The sequence below is a fragment of the Anolis carolinensis genome, chromosome 4 (genome assembly GCF_035594765.1).
Source record: "Anolis carolinensis isolate JA03-04 chromosome 4, rAnoCar3.1.pri, whole genome shotgun sequence".
Classification (NCBI taxonomy): domain Eukaryota; kingdom Metazoa; phylum Chordata; class Lepidosauria; order Squamata; family Dactyloidae; genus Anolis; species Anolis carolinensis.
The window spans coordinates 132,609,443-132,630,555 of NC_085844.1; the positions used below are offsets into that span (position 1 = coordinate 132,609,443).

Genomic DNA, 21,113 nt, shown 5'->3' on the forward strand with positions numbered 1-21,113 from the left:
TATGGCCGAGTTGAGCACAGCCTCCAGATGCTGGAGATGGAAAAAAAGGGAAGCCTTGCCTCTGTTTATGTACTGTTTGCCAATTGTGTAATGCCATTGAATGTTTCCCATATATGTACCTGTAATCTGCTCTGAGTCCCCTCAGGGAGATAGAGTGGAATATAAATAAAGTATATTGTTGTTGTTCTTTTCGTTGTTCTTGTTCTCTTGTGGTCACAGTGCTCTGCACAATTGTAGAACCAAGAAATTTTTCAGTGTATAAAAGAAGAGGGAGACCTAGGGATTGGTCCATTGGAAACTGTTCAAGCAGGCTTATGAAATACAAATCTAACAAATATAAGGTCATACTTAGGTGACACAAAACTGGGAAAGAGGGCCAAATGGCCTTCTTTAGGTAGGAAATTCCATAATTAGGAATTGCTATAGAGACAGCTTTCTCCTAAACCCTGACCAGTCACGTCTTTTCCACAAATAGAATACAAAAAGCATATTCTTTATGCTTTATGTTCTTCTATTCCATTATGGAATAGAAGCATATAGGCTTCTATTCCATACGTCCTTTGAAGACTGAAAGTGACAACCAAACTGTTGTGTCCATTTTGCTGCCTTCTCTTTCGCTGCTTCTCCCATCTTCATGGAGTTTTATTACATGTTATGCAAAGTACATGTAAGTATATTCTTGTTTAGCTAGCATGACAAAGGCTTAATCACTTCACAGTGCTATGAATTCATTGCAGGCCACTGTTTATTTTAGGACATGGCAATGGGAACTGGGGGTCCTTGTTTTTGGGAGGAGAAGGATATGATTACGCCTCATAAGAAGGCATAGCACCACTCCAAGAGGCACAAGGCGGACTGTTCCGCCTCGCTACTACTGGCATCAAAGGATGACTTCAGCCAGTTTTGAAATGCAGCACATTCCTTCTTCAGGAGCAGGAACTGGCCTAAGAGGATGTATGCCTGAAAGAATGGGAATGAGAATCAACATTATCCCAATTAATAGTAGAAGCAAATGACAAAATGGACATAAACATCTAAAAAAAAGTGGTTTTCATGCTTGGATTTTGGTGTTGAAATTGATCCCCCCCAAATCTAGTATTTGACTATGGATCTTGTCACGTTGAGGCCCTCTGGATTGATTTGCCATCCTCCAAGGCAAATCAGGAGGCAACAGGGTCATCCTGATGCCCCGCCTCGTCGGCAGCTGACGCTTCCCCAAAACACATGGGGATATATCACAGCACAGCTTCCCCTTGCAGTATCCCCATTGTTTCAAATAGAACATGGGGAGTCTCTTGTGTTGGTGGCACAACGTCCTAGGACACTTCTGCCCCAGTTGAGCCATGGAACCCCACCGGAAATGAAGCTATGTCGTGTGATGGGTGGCATGGAGGTCCATATTGGGAACTGACTGGATCATTGACCTGTTAGGATCACAACCTAATGGGGTAGCAGAGTTTATTTGGTTATGGATTATTGCTGGGCACGTAGATAACAGACTTCTATATTCAAAATGACTCAAGGCTCAACACTGACTTCTAACAAGCTCAAGGCTCAACTGACTTCTAATAGGCTCAAGGCTCAACTGACTTCTAACAGGCTCAAGGCTCAACTGACTTCTAATAAGCTCAAGGCTCAGCTGACATTTCTAATTGTCAACCTTTTAAAATTGAACATTCTAAACCGTCACTGAGTCAGTCACATGACCTACAGCCCCTCCCACTGCTGTAGGTATATAGAGATAAGGAAACTGCAAAACCAAATAGACATATACTTCAGGATATAAAATGACACATATCAAAACAGACAAACATCAAATAGAGGGAGCTTGAGAAGGTTGCTTCCTCCAACAGTCCATGGTTCAACTGGGGCAGAAGCATCCTAAGACGCAGAAATTTCCACGTGAGATGAGGTTGTAAGTTATTCTGTTTTACCCACCTTTTCAAGAAGACATTGATTCAGTATGTGTCCACTGCAATATGGGGTCGCCTCTCATATCCCTTTATATTGCTCAGTATATTATTACTTTAACAAAATATTACTATGTAAAAGGCTCTTTAAAAGCAAGCATTTCTGAAACCATTCAGCTGCCCAGAAATTTGAATAAGGCAGAAAGCTGGGATTTCCAACCATGAGTTTAGGCCAGAGACACTTTCATCACTTTCAACATTTAAAACAAAATAGCCCCATCTGCACAGACTATTTAGGCCGGTGTCAGTGCAGATCAGCCTATGGGTGGCTACAAAACACATGTAGGCTGAACCAGTTTAAATAAGGGAAAGCCACTTATTCCAGTTGTTCCCCAAGTTTAAAAAGCACAAGAGAAAAGTTCCAATCTTGCATCAAAAGAGCTTGGTAGAAGCCATTGAAATCGTTCTTCCAAGACTTCTTTACCAATCACATGGAACAGAATCAGGAATAGCGGCTGCTAACCATGCAATAGGTCCCCTTATCGTCATTGTAGTGAGAGAGTGAGTGACATTTAGGGGTTGTGGTGGTTCTGCTAAGCTGCTAAGCTTAAGGTCAAGGAGATACTTTTACCTTACTACCAGTGGTACTAAGCTAATTTCAGTGTGACTGGGCAGTATGGACACCCTCCCACCACTAAAGTGGCTTAGGGAGCCACTGTCAGACCACAATGCGGGCCAGAGCAGACATTTTCAAAGCCAGTTTAAACCCACATTATGAGTTTGCATAGAACCGGCCATGGTTTAAGAAATGTCTTTATAATTTCAGATCCACTGGCATTATGTTTCAGATCTGCTGAATGGCTGTCCTTGAACAGGAGGAATAATGGCAGGGACATAGATAAGTTGACCCTGTGTGCCTGTGCAATTCCCTGGCACTACATTTTATGATTCTTTGCACTCCAGATCCCATCTACACACATCTGTCACACCAATGACCCTTTAGTCAACAGCGGGTGCGCCTACACTGTAGAATCAATGCAGTTCGATATCATTTGATCTGCCATGGCACAATGCTATGGAATGCTGCAAGAAAGACAAGGAGCACTATTATGGGTCACAGATGCTATGAGAGATTACCCCAGAACACAGCAATGGTCTGATGCTATGGCCGATCTGTAGTACTGATTTCTTTTTCTACACTGCCATATAATCCAGATTATCTGCTTTGAACTGGATTATATGCGTCTACACAGCCATATAATCCAGTTCAAAGCAGATAATCTGGATTTTATATGGTAGTGTAGATGAGGCCATAGAAATCCTGTTTCTGCTCAGGGGAGTGACTAAAGATTGCCAAGGCTTTGGGATATGTATGTGCATGAATCTCTAAGCAGCTGTGAGTTAAATCATTCCAATCAGTTTCCCTGTTTGGAGATAATTTTTAGAAACTTCTGTAAAAGTGATATTTGGAAGTGTAAGTATATAGTTTCTGATTGGGAAATTGTGCCTAAAAATAACTCTTGCTATAGCGTTTTGATTTGGAGATTGTTCATGGCTTCATAATTCCAGAAATCTTACATTTCTATTCTTCAAGTCGTAGTTTGTTTTGGCTCTTCAAACATTAGTTCCTGTAATGCGACCCAAAGAGATTATCTGGCTACAACTAGGGCACAGTGGGTTAATATGTTACCTTGTCAAAGCCCTTTGCAGCTAGCTTTGCTCCAAGTTCTTCATCAATACCATCCACTGCAGTAATGGGTTTATTACCCATTGGTTCGCTAACAAAATTCTGACACTTCTGGGATCTCATGACCATGGTCTAGAACAGGGATAGAATAAAGGGAAACAAGGCTAAAGAATTGTAATGTAATGATTATAATAAATGTAGTGTTTGTATGGAAGCATTAAGGTGACTGCATACAAAATAGTCCCAATAGCATGACTCCGTTACAGAAGCAAGTACACTTAAGATATGCTGAAGGATGAAACATAAATACATTAAAGAAATGAAGGAAATTTTATGAGCACAAAGGTCCTCAAACATTTTAAGCAATTTATGGTCTCTCACTGTTAGAGGGGTGGACTGTAGTTTGAAAAAAAAAAACATGAACCAATTCCTATGCATACTCTTTTGCATCTCTTATTTGTAGTGCAAAATCATGAAAGAACAATACAATATTTAAAATGAAGAACAATTGTAACCAACATAAACTTAACAGTTCTTCAACCGGAAGTGTGAGCCTGCTTTTGGCTGATGAGATAATTAAGTTAATTAGGATTGTTGTGGTGTGCCTTCAAGTCGTTTCAGACTTTGGGCGACCCTAAAGGAAAAGTTTAGGGAGCGAGTTTGGGCAGGTAAAGGACCTTGGAAGGCCACATCCAGCTCACGGGCCTTAGTTTGGGGACTCCTGATATATACTAAATGGTTTCTGCAAGGAATACGCAGGTGGTTTTTTCAGTTCTTTCCTCTGTAGGGGAGGGCTCACCACATGGAAAACTCAAGCACAGTTTGGCTGAAATCATATAAGCACTTACCTAAGAGTGAGCCCCATGCAATTCAGTGTGACTTCTTATTAGATAACTATAAAGGTAAAGATAAAGGTTTCCCCTGACATTAAGTCTACTCGTGCCTGACTCTGGGGGTTGGTGCTCAACTCCATTTCTATGCCAAAGAGCCAGCATTGTCCGTAGACACCTCCTAGGTCATGTGGCGACCATGACTGCATGGAGCGCCATTACCTTCCCGCAGAAGCAGTACCTATTTATGTACTCACATTTGCATGTTTTTGAACTGCTAGGTTGGCAGAAGCTGGGGCTAATAGCAGCAGCTCACTCTTCTCCCTGAATTTGAATTGCCAACCTTTCGGTCAGCAAGTTCAGCGGTTTAACCCGCTGCACCATCGGAGGCGCCTATAGGATTGCATTATCCAAAGAAGCCAAAGTTTTGTTCTCCAAACCTATGTTATGGGAGCTATCATCAATTTCTTTTCTCCATCCTTCATCCATTGCAGGATTTGTACTATGGGGAATCTAGTTTAGGAGGAATACACATTGCACCTAATATGGCATTCAATCATTGTGAACGAAGTGTTACTTTTGTATATTACACATTTGTTCCATATATAAATGGAAATGATTGGGGTGGTGGTAGTCAACTGATCTACCTCCTCAGCATTTTGCTCATTAGTGGGTACCTCATTCTATACAATAATAATAACTTTATTTTTGTATCCTGCCTCCATCTCCCCGAAGGGACTCGGACAGCTTACATGGGGACACAAAACAAGCGACTTTATAAGCAGAGCTTTACAAGGGACTCAAAACAAGGCTATATGTAGGCTATATATTTTTGGAAAGAAAAGAAGCTTCTATGTGGAGTTTCAAGGCAGGAAAAGTAGATGGAAGAGGCAAAAGAATGGTCTATCTCAAGGCAGCATTCTTGCTACCGACCTTGTTTAACACCTTTACTAGCAATTAGCCACCGCCACCACTCACAAAGAGCTTTATACATGCTGATGATCTTGGTCTAACAACACAAGCAAAAGATTTTGAAACAGTAAAAACCCAACTTACGAATGCCTTGAAAGAGCTCTCCAGCTACTACCAAGATAACCACCTGAAGCCTAACCTTGCCAAGACACAAGTGTGTGCTTTCTACTTACGTAACCGTGAAGCCAACAGGAAATTGAAAGTTACGTGGGAAGGCCAAGAGCTCGGACATTGTTTACATCCTAAATATCTTGGTGGTACCTTAGATCAAACACTAACATTTAGGAAACACTGTATGAATACCAATCACAAAGTAGCTTCACAAAATAACATTCTGCAAAAATTTACTGGCAGTGCATGGGGTGCAGACCCAAAATTAATAAGAACATCAGCCCTGGCCTTGTCTTACCCAATTGCTGAGTATGCCTGCCCTGTTTGGCACAAGTCTGTCCACGCGAAGCAGGTGAATATAGCACTGAATGAAACATGCAGAATAATCACAGGATGTCTCAAACCTACACCTGTTGATAAACTCTAGAAGCTAGCTGGCATTTTCTTTGAAATTACTATCAAATTTACTTTTATTGCAACAAAAATTAGAGAAAAGTTTGACACCTCTGAGTTAGGCAGAGATAATACTAGAAGCCTGTGGAGTGGAACTTGTAATCCACGGGCCTAATTCATCGTGCACAGTTCCTTCCTCCAGTCAGGCTGCCACTATTTACATCCTGATAAGGTTTTGCAGTGAAATGAACTCTTGTTTTGTAACCCTGGAAGGGTCTTTGTGGAATAGGAGCACACTGAAAGGGCTTTGCACGTAATCTGTTATCTTATTTGCAAACAGGGAAAGCTTTTCCTGGAATAGGCATTCTTGTTTCCAAATTGGCAACTTTTTGCAAACCTGCAACTGTGACAAATTGTAATTTGGATTTGACCGTGTTGGAAATACAACCTTCTATACTAGTAGTTATTTGTTACGTATATACTGTATATACTCGAGTATAAGCCGAGTTTTTCAGCCATTTTTCGGACTGAAAAAGCCCTCCTCGGCTTATACTTGGGTGAGGGTTCTGGTTGGCTTATATTCAGGTCGGCTTAAACTCGAGTATATATGGTACATTTATTATTTTTCTCTATTATTATTGGTATTATTACATTTATAATTTTACTCTATTACAGTAGAGTCTCACTTATCCAAGCCTCGCTTATCCAAGCCTTTGGATAATCCAAGCCATTTTTGTAGTCAATGTTTTCAATATTTCATGATATTTTGGTGCTAAAGTCGTAAATACAGTAATTACAACATAACATGACTGCGTATTGAACTACTTTTCCTGTCAAATTTGTTGTATAACATGATGTTTTGGTGCTTAATTTGTAAAATCATAGCCTAATTTGATGTTTAATAGACTTTTCCTTAATCCCTCCTTATTATCCAAGATATTCGCTTATCCAAGCTTCTGCTGGCCCGTTTAGCTTGGATAAGTGAGACTCTACTGTAATTATTGTTATTCTATTAATTATTTTAATCTATTATTATTGTAACTATTACATTTATTTTACTCTATTTTTATTATTATTATACATGTATTATTTCACTTTGATATTATTATTACATTTATTATTTTACTCTATTTATTCATTATTTTACTGCATTTATTACTATTGTTACATTTATTGTTTTACTCTATCATTAAAATAATATACATTGAAGAAGATGAGGATAATGATTTGATCAGAGTTGGACAGTCTTATCTTAAATTACAGTTTTATATACATATTCAAAAACATTGAACCTACCCTGTTTCCCTGAAAATAAGACATCCCCGGAAAATAAGACCTAGTAGGGGTTTTGCTAAATTGCTAAATATAAGGCCTCCCCCAAAAGTAAGACCTAGCAAAGTTTTTGTTTGGAAGCATGCCCACCTAACAGAACACCAGAGCATGCGGGATTGGTAAATGTACATACCATAGAGTGTTGTACATGGAAATAATGGTAATAACAAGAAATTCTTGATAGGATTCACAGTTTGTCTGGTTATGCTGGTTTGTGATGACAACTACTGTACAGTATATAATGTTCATTCTTTGTTCAACAATAAATACATAAATTCTTCTTCATGGAAAAATAAGACATCACCTGAAAATAGGACCTAGTGCATCTTTGGGAGCAAAAATTAATATAAGACACTGTCTTATTTTCGGGGAAACACGGTATGGATGCCTCAATGTAATTTTATTGGTATCTATTTTTATTTCTGAAATTTACCACTCTCGGCTTATACTTGAGTCAATGTTTTCCCAGTTTTGTGTGATAAAATTAGGTGTCTCGGCTTATATTCAAGTCACCTTATACTCGAGAATATACGGTAATTAAGATTGCTTACTGTATTGTATGTATATATTGAATGGGCGAAGGATTGGGGGAACTCCAACCCCAAATAGGGAAACAAGTTGTCCAGGAACACCTGGCCTCTCTAAACGAATTCAAGTCCCCAGGGCCAGATCAGCTACATCCAAGAGTATTGAAGGAATTAGCGGAAGTTATTTCAGAACCACTAGCAATTATCTTCGAGAGTTCTTGGAGAACGGGAGAAGTCCCAGCAGATTGGAGGAGGGCGAATGTGGTCCCTATCTTCAAGAAGGGAAAAAAGAACGACCCAAACAATTACCGTCCGGTCAGCCTCACATCGATACCAGGCAAGATTCTGGAAAAGTTCATCAAGGAAGTGGTCTGCAAACACTTAGAAACAAATGCGGTCATTGCTAATAGTCAACACGGATTTACCAAAAACAAGTCATGCCAGACTAATCTGATCTCTTTTTTCGATAGAGTTACGAGTTGGGTCGATACAGGGAATGCTGTGGATGTAGCCTACCTGGATTTCAGTAAGGCCTTCGACAAAGTCCCCCACGACCTTCTGGCAAATAAACTAGTAAAATGTGGGCTAGACAAAACTACGATTAGGTGGATCTGCAATTGGCTAAGCGAACGAACCCAAAGGGTGCTCACCAATGCGTCATCTTCATCATGGAAAGAAGTGACAAGTGGAGTGCCGCAGGGCTCCGTCCTGGGCCCGGTTCTGTTCAACATCTTTATTAACGACTTAGACGAAGGGTTAGAAGGCACGATCATCAAGTTTGCAGACGACACAAAACTGGGAGGGATAGCTAACACTCCAGAAGACAGGAGCAGAATTCAAAATGATCTTGACAGACTAGAGAGATGGGCCGAAACTAACAAAATGAAGTTCAACAGGGACAAATGCAAGATACTTCATTTCGGCAGAAAAAATGGAAATCAAAGATACAGAATGGGGGACGCCTGGCTTGACAGCAGTGTGTGCGAAAAAGACCTTGGAGTCCTCGTGGACAACAAGTTAAACATGAGCCAACAATGTGATGCAGCAGCTAAAAAAGCCAACGGGATTCTGGCCTGCATCAATAGGGGAATAGCGTCTAGATCCAGGGAAGTCCTGCTCCCCCTCTATTCTGCCTTGGTCAGACCACACCTGGAATACTGTGTCCAATTTTGGGCACCACAGTTGAAGGGAGATGTTGACAAGCTGGAAAGCGTCCAGAGGAGGGCGACTAAAATGATTAAGGGCCTGGAGAACAAGCCCTATGAGGAGCGGCTTAAAGAGCTTGGCATGTTTAGCCTGCAGAAGAGAAGGCTGAGAGGAGACATGATAGCCATGTACAAATACGTGAAGGGAAGTCATAGGGAGGAGGGAGCAAGCTTGTTTTCTGCTGCCCTGCAGACTAGGACACGGAACAATGGCTTCAAACTACAGGAAAGGAGATTCCACCTGAACATCAGGAAGAACTTCCTCACTGTGAGGGCTGTTCGACAGTGGAACTCTCTCCCCCGGGCTGTGGTGGAGGCTCCTTCCTTGGAGGCTTTTAAGCAGAGGCTGGATGGCCATCTGTCGGGGGTGCTTTGAATGCGATTTCCTGCTTCTTGGCAGGGGGTTGGACTGGATGGCCCATGAGGTCTCTTCCAACTCTACTATTCTATGATTCTATGATTCTATGATTCTATGATTCTATTGGTATGCAGTTTTCCCATAACTCTATGTTTGTTTGAGGTTGAGAGAGGAACTACAGACTATGTCACCCAGATCTGGGACTATTCAGACTGAGACTCCATTTTTAGAAGTCAACGTGAGTCAGTTTGCATCAGAAGTCAGTTGATGTATGAAGTCAGATGAGCATATAGTACAGTATATTGCAATGAGTAGTCAGTTTATATTGAGTCAGTGTTCAGTAATATATTAGACTGAAGAGAGTGTTAGTCTGTATGCAACAGAGAAGAGACTGAAACAGAATGCTTAGAGAACTTACTGTTTAAACAATCAACCAATAGGAAATGTACCTGTATGCTGAATACATGAATTTGTAAGTAAATCAACTATCTTAACTTTTAACGAAGACTACTTATTTTTCATCTCTTAAAAGCATGAATTGAAAGCAATATATTTTACGGGAGAGTAGAATTTTTTTGGGCAACTGAAATAACATTTCCAAAGATCTGCTATATATTTTGTGCATTGACATATCTTTGTTCCTAACAGCAAAAAGAGATAACCAGGGATATCAGTCTAACAACTGAGAAACCTAAATTGCTTTCATAAGTACTACTGGATATTTACCACTAAGGAGAAGATTGAGTCACGTGAGTTTTTAACTCTTCTCAGGAAGATCATGCTTTTCCAAAAAAAGGTTGTGATTATTTCAAATAGCGTGAATGCCAATTTATCTCCAAAAAAAGGGATCGCTTTCAAATGACTTTGGAGATGCTGGTTTTCCAAAAGGCCCTGACCATCTCCTGCTGAGGTAAGCCCCGCAGGACCTTTTCCAAACTAGAATTCAGATTTTAGTTTGGAAAGGGCTCTCCAGCTGTGATATAAACTCACATGTTCAAGAAGATGTCTAACTGAAGCCTGGTTTCAATATTGCTAAGTGATTTCAGCTCTACGAAATTTGCGAGTTCAGGAAACCCAGTGTGTCTAGCTATTTCAAAAGGCTAAATCAGACACAGGTTGGTAGAAACCAGAACCAGAGGTTTATTCTCAATGGCCAAAGAGGATGTCAGTGGAGACAGCACTCCACATTACTAACATACGCCAACTGTGTACACATGAGTTTATTTTTAGTAGATTTAATGAAAAGAAAAAGCAATACAGAACAACTGAAAATTGTCACGGCGGTTTTCCATTGGTCTTGGAGGATCTGCAATCTCATTGGAGGAGGTACAAGTCTGTTTCTGCCTCTGAGCCAATCAGAGGCAATGTGGGAAATTTACTAAACTGTCACTCGTGGATTTAAAATTTTGAAATTTGAAAAATGTATTCCAAGAAATTTCTCAGAACGGTTACATTTTAGAGCAATTAGAAATGACCATGGGGCTGGCTATATTTTCCGATAGAGTCACATCTTATAATTCACTAGCTGTGCCCGGCCACGCGTTGCTGTGGCGAAGTATGGTGGTATGGGAAATAAAGTATTGAGGAATTGGTGGTAGTTAAGGTAAAGGGTAAACATTTTCCCCTGACGTTAAGTCCAGTCATGTCTGACTCTGGGGGTTGGTGCTCATCTCCATTTCTAAGCTGAAGAGCCGTCGTTGTCTGTAGACTCCTCCAAGGTCATGTGGGATGACTACATGGAGCGGCGTTACCTTCCCGCCGGAGCAGTACCTATTGATGCACTCACATTTGCATGTTTTTGAACTTCTGGGCTGGCAGAAGCTGGGGCTAACAATGGGGGCTCTCTCCGCTCCCCCAATTCAAACCTACGGCCTTTCGGTCCAGAAGTTCAGCAGCTCAGCGCTTTAACATGCTGCGCCATCAGGGGATATTATTTCCTAAAAGTTGTGAATATACAATATTTCTGATTTTTTTTGTTTGTTTTTTTGTCTCTTGGAGGCAAGTATGAATGCTGAAGTTAGGAAAAATGATTAGGATGTAATGGCCTTGCAGCTTTAAAGCCTGGCTGTTTCCTCTGAGTGATTTTTTTGTTGGGAGGTGTTAGCTGGCCCTGATTGTTTCCTGTCTGGAATTCCCTTGTTTTCAGAGTGGTGTTGTTTGCGATATTTTATGTTCTTCTAATGTATGTGGCCCTAAGAAAACAGAGGATTTGCCAGTCTTTGATGATGGGAATACTTTGTTGGGAGGTGTTAGCTGGCCCTGATTGTTTCCTGTGTGGAATTCCCGTTTTCAGAGTGTTGTTCTTTATTTAGTGTTCTGATTTTAGAGATTGTATTGTTCTGTTTTATTATACCACATTAATTTTTATATATTCTGATTTTAGTGTTTTTGAATACTTGGAGCCAGATTGTATTCATTTTCACGGTTGACCGCAACACAATAATAATAATAATAATAATAATAATAATAATAATAATAATAGTAATAATAATAATGACTTTGGTAATACACAGTGCTTCACTGCCTTCTCAGCTTCCTTTCTGGAAGAATCCTTTCTTGGGAGGTGTTAGCTGGCCCTGATTGTTTCCTTTGTGGAATTTCCAATTTCACTGCTTTATTTACTTTCTTTATTTCTTTATTTACTGTCCTGGTTTTAGAGATTATATTGTTCTGCATTATTCTATCCCAGAAATTATTTCATATCAAAGTAGAATCTCACTTATCCAACATTTGCTTATACAATGTTCTGGATTATCCAACGCAGTCTGCCTTTTCATAATCAATGTTTTTGTAGTCGGTGTTTTAAATTCATTGTGATATTTTAGTGGTAAATTTGTAAATACAGTACAGTAGAGTCTCACTTATCCAACATAAACGGGCCGGCAGAATGTTGGATAAGCGAATATGTTGGATAATAAGGAGGCATTGAGGAAAAGCCTATTAAATATCAAATTAGGTTTTGATTTTACAAATGAAACACCAAAACATCATGTTATACAACAAATTTGACAGTAAAAGTAGTTCAATACGCAGTAATGCTATGTAGTAATTACTGTATTTATGAATTTAACACCAAAATATCACGATATATTGAAAACATTGACTACAAAAATGTGTTGGATAATCCAGAACATTGGATAAGCGAGTGTTGGATAAGTGAGACTCTACTGTAATTACTACATAACATTACTACGCGTGGAACTACCTTTTCTGTCAAATTTGTTGTATAATATGATGTTTTGGTGCTTAATTTGTATAACGATTACCTAATTTGATGTTTAATCGGCTTTTCCTGAATCCCTTCTTATTATCCAACATATTTACTTATCCTGCCGGCCTGTTTATGTTGAATAAGTGAGACTCTACTGTATATTGATAATCTTAAATTATCTGCTTAGAACTGGATTATATGAGGCCCCTTCTTCACAGCTGTATAAAATGCACACTGAAGTGGATTATATGGCAGTGTGGAGTCAAGATAATCCAGTGCAAAGCAGATAATATAAGATTATAAATGGGTTATATAGCTGTGTAGAAGGGCCTTGAATCTACACTGCCATATAATCCAGTGCAAATTAGATAATCTGTGGAAGAAGACTCAGTGAGGCCTAAATCTGCCTGTCCCCTAACTGAATCCTGGCTGTCCCTTGGTTGCTAGGCGACCAAGTGGGCAGAGATTAGCCCTCTAAACTGGCAGCAATTGGATAAAAACAATTATTGCTCTCCCTCTAATTAGGACTTTATTTTTCTTTTCTTTTTGTTGTATCAACCCTGAGGCGTGGGTGATGGGTTGTGTTGTCAAATTTCGAGGTTGGGGGGCCTGTACTTTTGTTGTTTTGTGGGTCGCCGTGATGCCATCACTCTTTTATATATATAGACTAGCTGTGCTCAGCCACGCGTTGCTGTGGCAAAGTATGGTGGTATGGGAAATAAAGTATTGAGGAATTGGTGGTAGTTAAGGTAAAGGGTAAAGGTTTTAGCCTGACATTAAGTCCAGTTGTGTCCGACTGCACACTGGATCATATGGCAGTGTGGAGTCAAGATAATCCAGTTCAAAGCAGATAATGTAAGATTATAAATGGGTTATAAAGCTGTGTGGAAGGGCCTTGAGTCTACACTTCCATATAATCCAGTTCAAATCTGATCATCTGTATTTTATAGGCAGTGGGGAAGAGGCCTAAGCGAGGCCTAACTGCCTGTCCCCTGGGCTGCATGGGTTGCTAGGAGACCAAGTGGGCAGATCTTAGCCTTTTAACTGGCAGCAATTGGATAAAAACAATTATTCCTCTCCCTCTAATTAGGATTTTATTTTTATTTTATTTTTGTTGTATGAACGTAGAAGCATGGATCAGAGGTTGTGCTGCCAAGTTTAGTGTTTCTGGGATGTGTAGTTTTGTTATTTTGTCCTAGGCCGAAATTTCATTACCCTTATATATATATATATATAGATATGTGGTATTTTATATCATTCATATTTTTGGGAGGTATGATTTCTCAATAAGAAAAGCATACATTTATTGTAGTGTGCCTTAAGTTGTTCTCAACTTATGGTGCCTCTGTGGGCTTTACTTGGCAAGATTTCTTCTGAGGGGATTTGTCTTTGCCTTCCTCTGAGGTTGAGAGTGTATGACCTGTCCAAAGTCACCCAATAGATTTCCATGGTTGAGAAGGAATTCGAATCCTGCTCTCCAGAGTCATAGCCCAATACTCAAATCAATTACATAATGTTAGCTCTCAATAGGATACACGTTAAAGCATACTAAAAGCAGTAGGATCTTCAGATCATTGAAACAATGGTCAGTGAATGACTGTCTTTTCAGCGTTAAAGTATTAGTCAGAGTCCAAGGTCTGAATCCAATTGTTATTGCTGACAAGAGTAGACTCATTGAATCAATGAAAAGTTGGCAAGATAATAGTTATCTAATTTGTATTTGTTCAGTGGATCTGCTCTGGTTGGGTCTAACAATTGAGTTTAAACCTAAATCACGTGCATAAAATTTGAGGGGACATGACATTATTTAAAGATGAAATATTTTTCTACTACAGAAATTAATATGCTGCAAAACTGTCAAAGAAAAAGAAGATACCATCAGACATGAATATGTCATAGGAGCAGGAACATTTATCTGCATTAACTAGTCAAATTCTTTCTTCAAAGAATTGTGCATTAATCAGTATACAGTGTTCCCTCACTACTTCGCGGTTCACTTTTCGCGGATTTGCTCTTTCGCGGTTTTTCAATAAACTCTAAAAGACTATTATAAATCATAAAAAATTACAATTTACAGCCTAAGGAAGGGAGGAAGGAGAAGCCAAAGGGAGAGAAAAGGAGCCCAAGCTGCAACGGGGGAGAAGGAGGCAATTTATCAACACATGATTGGTTGATAAAGACTTAAAATAGTGTATAACTACTAAAATAATGTATAAATATTAAAATAAATATCGTGTCCCTACTTCGCGGATTTTCACTTATTGCAGGTGGTCCTGGAATCTAACCCCTGGGATAAGTGAGGGAACACTGTACATAATTTTTTTCAGGACCAGGCACAATTTTGAATCTAAAGAAACTATATAAACTAGAGCCATTTTCCATTACTTGCTTAAAACATTCTGATTATTTTTTATACTCAATTTGACTTCATTATCATCAAGCCTCTTGCTTTTAAAACAAGCATTTAAAAACTGTAGAATTTACTCCACTTAATTAAGGAATCAACCTCAAATGACTCTGTGACTATTATGTGAGGAACACAAAATACCAATTTTGCCACACCAAAAATGGAGATGCGACTATTACACGGTGGGACTTTTATGTGATGAAATATGGAAAAATTCCAAAAAATAAATGAAGGGTCCCCAAAAAGTACAAGCCAATCTCTTCCACAGACTGACCTTAAGCAAGTCACAGTCTTAGAGCCAGTTTACCAGCTGTTAGAATTTCTGGGACTTGAAGGCCAAAACATCTGGGGACCCATAGGTTGAGAACCACTGTCTTAGAGGAAGGCAATAATAGGTCATAGCTGAACGAATACTGCCAAGAAACCCTTGTGATAGGAATAACCTAGGGGCCGGGCTTAGCACAGCAGGCTAAATCACTAGCTGCAGAAAAATCATGCCGATTGAAAGGTTGACAGTTCAAGTCTGGGTCAGGATGAGCACCCACCATCAGCCCCAACTCCCTGCCCACCTAACAGAGTGAAAGCAGATATGCGAGTAGATAAATAGGTACTGCTTTTCGCGGGGGGAGGGTATATAAAAGGTGCCCTTAAGGACATCGATTGGGAAGACATCTAAGGATAATAAAGCTCCTCAGCACAGAAGATGGCCGGAGTCGAGCACAGCCTCCAAGATTACGGAAATAAGATGGAAAATGCCTTTACCTCTGTTTATGTATTATCTATCCTTGTTAATTGAATAATGGCATTGAATGCTTGCCGTATGTTTGTTCTGTAATCTGCCTTGTTTCCCCTCGGCAAGATAGAGCGAAATATAAATACAGTATATTATTTTGCCATAAGTACTTGAAGGCACACAAAACTACTTGAAGGTATACAAAATCCATCCAGTAATACTCAATCCAGTAAACCAAGGGTCCCCAAAATAAGGCCCGTGTGCCAGATGAGGCCCTCCAAGGTAATTTACCTAACACCTCTCCTAAACTTTATAGACTTATGGTTGCAGTAAATTTGAAACAAAGGCACACAACAATCCTAATTAATTTGAAAGCAGACTCACACTTCCTATTGAAATACTAGTTTTGTTCATGTTTTTTCAAACTATAATCCAACCCCTCAACTGCCCGAGGGACTGTGCACCGGCCTTCTGCTTAAAAAGTTTGAGGACCCCTGCACTAAATCATTTGTCAAAATATTTGTTAAAGATCTGCTCACCTGCTCATTTGTTTCTCTACCCATGGGTATCCACGTGATGGGAGGAAGACTAGCCAACTCCCAAAATAAATTAAGATGTTGCATAGACAATACCTTCAGATATGCAACAGTAACAATGGTTTGTAATTGGCTGCTAGTGACAAAACAATGCAGCTTGGTCAGGCTGCATCACTTTAGCTTTCCTATCCTCTGTACATCTTTTCATTTTCAATGTGGGAAATACATTATCCTACAAAACATTCACATGTTGTATAAACAGGTAAATAATTGAAGTCCATTAAATTTATAGATAAATCATTCCAAAATTTGTGATCAGGTGTGAGAGTTCATACATGTTCTAAGTAGTATTACGGGTTCTAAGAATACTGCGAACCTTGACAGCAGTGTAGAAAGATTTGGCTGGTCCCTAGACCTATGGGAAGGCTGAGCAAAGAAAGATAGATGCTTTTGAACTCTGGTGTTTGAGGAAAATTTTGAGAGTGCCTTGGACCGCAAGAAGATCCAACCAGTCCATACTCCAGGAGATAATGTCTGGCTGCTCACCGGAGGGAAATATATTAGAGGCAAAGATGAAATACTTTGGCCACATAATGAGGTTGTGAGGTATATACCTGCCAAAGATGTGGGCAAAACGTCAGGAGAGAATGCTTCTGGAGCATGGCCATAGAGCCCAGAAAACACACAACTCTATTAGGTTTTGTTACAGAAGTGAGATCCAGATTCAATTGCAGGAGCCGTGGTGGCGCAATGGGTTAAACCTTTGTGACCCGAGGCGGGGTGATCTCCTGTCTGTCAGCTCTAGCTTCCCATGTGGGGACATGAGAGAAGCCTCCCGCAGGATGGTAACACATCCACGTGTCTCCTGGGCAACGTCTTTGAAGAGTTTCTGTGCAGAAGATAGTACAGGCATGCGCAAACTTGGTCCCTCCAGGTGTTTTGGATTTCAACTCTGGATGTAGAATTGTGGGAGTTGGAATTCCCAAATACCTGGAGGGACCAAGTTTGCCCATGCCTGATATAGAAGGACTATGACTTCCCTCAGCAAAAACACATCTCAGTATTTCTTGCCTAAGGAAACCTTCTGAAATTAATGGAATCACCACAAATCAACAGGTGACCTGAAGGCACACATACACATGAAGTCTGAACTCCCAGCCCATATTTTCATCTTGGTCTTCACAATGTTATTGTACAAGCATAGTTAACCTTCTATAGAAGCTGGATGGGTCAAAATTGGTAACTGGCAATATAGCACCTCAGTACCTTAATGAAACATTTTTGTTGCTTGATTTAAGTCACTAAGGAAGTCTGTTTAAGTGCCAGATTAAGAAGATAAAGATTTAGAAGGACCACAAGACATGTCATAGGTATGTATGATGTTCTTTCGCTCTAATTTGAACAGTTGTGTTTGCTCGTGAAAGAATGTGTATTTTGAATTCCAAGATAGAACACGAGCAACATTTTTGACAAACTGTCAGTTCCTTTTTGTTCTAACCATGTGTCCAAAATTCTCTTTCAACAGTTCTTGGTTGTATAAATGTAACAGCACACAATATGGGGCCATGACACGACATTTCAAATCATAACCTAGTTTATTTATTTCATGCGATGAGCAGCAATAGGAACCTGGCCGGCTCCACAACCAGTGCTTTACTGTGGCTCTGTGGCTCAAATGTGAAGTAGAGAAGAGGGGCAAAAGTCAGCTCTCAGTTCCAAAAAGGTGTTTTGATTTGCCCAGTAGAATGATTTTATGTCCTAGCTGAGGTTTGGGACCTATGATTGGCCAAGATTAATTTCTAGAAAGGTATCAATAATAATCACCACAAAGTCCCGTTGCAATTCAGGAGTAATCATTTGGTTGTAACGCAATCTTTTGTGGACTACTTTAGTTTTGGCTCCTTCGCCACCACATGCCACTTCTGACACAAACACTGGGTTAAGCTCCATCAGTAAGGCCAGTGGTGAGTTTGTCAATATTCTCGACAATCCTCCCATAGAGTCCCCAAGCTGCACCAATCTTAGTTGTGATCCTAGGAGCAGCAGTGGCACAATGGGTTAAAGTCTGGTGCTGGCTGGACTGCTCACCTGAAGGTTGCCAGTTCGAATCTGCAAGATGGGGTGAGCTCTCGCCTGTCAGTTCTAGCTTGTAGGGACATGAGAGAAGGCCCCCAGCAGGATGGTAACACATCCGAGCATTCCCTGGGCAATGTCTCTGTAGATGGCCAATTCTCTCACACCAGAAGCGACTTGCAGTATTTCTCAAGTCGCTTCTGACACGATAAAAAAACTTGTGATCCTAAAGTTCTCCAGCAAGTTAAAACAAACCATACTGTTCATATACTTAGAAGTACAAAAATCATCTACCTACTCTTGATTCGCACAAAAAGAAGGCATGATAAAAAATGAGAGGACCCCATATGAATTAAGTGCTGTTTAAAAGTATTAAATCAAGAATAGCACAATGAGTAGACATCTTTATTTTGTGTCATTCAACAGCATACAAACATTGAATTGAAAATACTCTGCAAGGGAAGGGTATGAAATGGAAGATTAAAGAACTTTCTTATAAAACAATAGAAGAATTTTCTGTAGCAACTTACAAGTATAGCTTGAGAATTTAGGAATCATGATAGAATTACAGCAAAGAGCACAAGAGATTGCAATCTTGAGTTTCTCCACTACATGCTCTCCATTTCAGGGCTAAACATTTTTTTAGAAGCCATTTTCTGGTACAATAATTTTTTCCAGTTATCAATATGCATATTCTTCACTTCCCTTGATGAATTTATACCATGTTAGTTGCATTTCAAGCAAATCTATATGTGATACAATTTTTACATTCAATATTTATTATCATTAGTGCCAGAATAGTTAACTTTTGAGCCAAAAAAGTTATTTTAAAGTAACAAAGTTAGAAAAGAACACCCCTATGGCTGTTAAGTGACTGCAGTTATTGAGGGACTTTTCATCAGCCTCACAGTCAAATGAAAATGGAGTCAGTTGTTCTTGAACACTTCAATGCAGCTTTGGACGAGAGAAACACTATTCTGGAAAACAAAACACAATACTCAGCAGGCAAGACAGACAAGAGAAATGAATACATTTTCAAATTATATCATTCAATATATGTATCTCGTTGAATAAAATTTGTCTATGAAGAAGTGCCTAAAGGTCAAAGACATCTCAAAGCAACAACTTGTGGACAACAACTTGGATCAGCTCTAGCCAGCATCACTAATCGTTAGGATGATGGTAGCTGTTCTCTGACAACATTTATCCATCCATGACCTTCTATTTAAGAATTCACCAGAATTTTCTAAAAGGCCTAGTCCAGTTTCGACATATAGAACTCAGCAACCCAAAAGAACAAATTGAACTTTGTCCAATTCTGGGCACCGCCGTTGAAGGGAGATGTTGACAAGCTGGAATGTGTCCAGAGGAAGGCAACTAAAATGATCAAGGGTCTGGAGAACAAGCCCTATGAGGAGCGGCTTAAAGAGCTGGGCATGTTTAGCCTGCAGAAGAGAAGGCTGAGAGGAGACATGATAGCCATGTACAAATATGTGAGGGGAAGTCATAGGGAGGAGGGAGCACGCTTGTTTGCTGCTACCTTGGAGACTAGGACGCAGAGCAATGGCTTTAAACTACAGGAAAGGAGATTCCACCTGAACATCAGGAAGAACTTTCTCACTGTGAGAGCTGTTCGGCAGTGGAACTCTCTGCCCCGGACTGTAGTGGGGGCTCCTTCTTCAGAGGCTTTTAAGCAGAGGCTGGATGGCCATCTGTCGGGGGTGATTTGAATGTGATTTCCTGCTTCTTGGCAGGGGGTTGGACTGGATGGCCCATGAGGTCTCTTCCAACTATGATTCTATGAACAACAATGCAATGAGCCTTTCATAACTAAATTACATTACATTGACTCCAATGGGATTTAATTGCAAAGACTCCTTTGCACCTTACAGATTTCCATTTCATGAAAACAATCAGGGTATAACCTTACATATAGAGCCCCCAGTGGTGCAGCGGATTAAATCGCTGTGCTGCTGAACTTGCTGACCAAAAGGTTGGCGGTTTGAATCTGGGGAGCAGGGTGAGCTCCCATTGTTAGCCCCAGCTTCTGCCAACCTAGCAGCTTGAAAACATGCAAATGTGAGTAGATCAATAGGTACCGCTCTGGCGGGAAGGTAACAGCACTCCATGCAGTCATGCCAGCCACATGACCTTGGAGGCGTCTATGGACAACACTGGGCTCTTTGGCTTAGAAACTGAGATGAGCACCACACCGCAGAATCGGACATGACTAGACTTAATGTCACGCAAAAACCTTTACCTTTACATAACCTTACATAGCATAAAATGTTCACATTATTAATAGGTGTTTAGATCAAGTTATTTCATTGTTTATCCATTTTCTACTTGGATAATTCTTGTATTAAAATACTCTCCTTCAGCAGTTCAAAAAATAATAACCTGAAAGACAATTAGGATAGCCTATTACTGCAAGTCTTGCTTTTGAACATATACCTTTGCGTGTTTGATCTCGAGCTCAGTCATTTCAATTAGATTTCTACGAAATGCTGCTACTCGCTTCTGTTTGAAGTTGTTCAGTTCTGTCATTGAGAGAAAACACACATATGATGGGAATGGTGTTCTGCAGAGATCAGGAATCTGTTGGGGGACGGCTGCTTATAGGAGCACTGAACTATGTATCTCCATCTATGTGGCAGAGGAGACTTTGGCACAATTTTTGTTTCTCAACAGCCTGTACAACCTCTAAAATAGAAAAAGGGTAAAACATAGTAACAAAAGAAGTTCACTGGAAGTGGCTCTGGTTTTGCTTTTGGGTTTGAGAGAAAATTGTTTAGCCTAGAAGGTCCTTCAACCTCTGCAAACTCAAT

General features: G+C 40.0%; 2 protein-coding genes across 4 annotated transcripts in view; both read right to left on the reverse strand.

Annotated features, from left to right (window-relative positions):
• Nucleotides 1–718: 718 nt before the first annotated feature.
• Nucleotides 719–16,332, reverse strand: banf2 (BANF family member 2). Of its 3 annotated transcripts, none has more exons than XM_008108981.3 (3): nt 16,216–16,332; nt 3,601–3,729; nt 719–960 (listed from the first exon to the last, which is right to left on the reverse strand). In XM_008108981.3, the coding sequence occupies exons 1-3, from the start codon at nt 16,297–16,299 to the stop codon at nt 814–816; spliced, it is 360 nt and encodes a 119-aa protein (XP_008107188.1). In that variant the 5' UTR covers nt 16,300–16,332; the 3' UTR covers nt 719–813. The 3 variants fall into 3 exon arrangements, with proteins under 3 accessions (XP_008107188.1, XP_008107190.1, XP_003219929.1); XM_008108983.3 differs by lacking the exon at nt 16,216–16,332 and adding an exon at nt 5,809–6,043; XM_003219881.4 differs by lacking the exon at nt 16,216–16,332 and adding an exon at nt 5,484–5,560.
• Nucleotides 16,333–18,672: 2,340 nt separating this feature from the next.
• Nucleotides 18,673–21,113, reverse strand: part of snx5 (sorting nexin 5) — a 32,257-nt gene continuing 29,816 nt past the window's right edge. Inside the window, exons 12-13 of the mRNA XM_003219882.3 lie at nt 20,740–20,825; nt 18,673–19,262 (exon numbers count right to left, since the gene is read on the reverse strand). Of these exons, the coding sequence (XP_003219930.2) occupies nt 19,212–19,262; nt 20,740–20,825 (137 nt within the window). The 3' untranslated portion in view covers nt 18,673–19,211. The remainder of the gene's footprint in view (nt 19,263–20,739; nt 20,826–21,113) is intronic.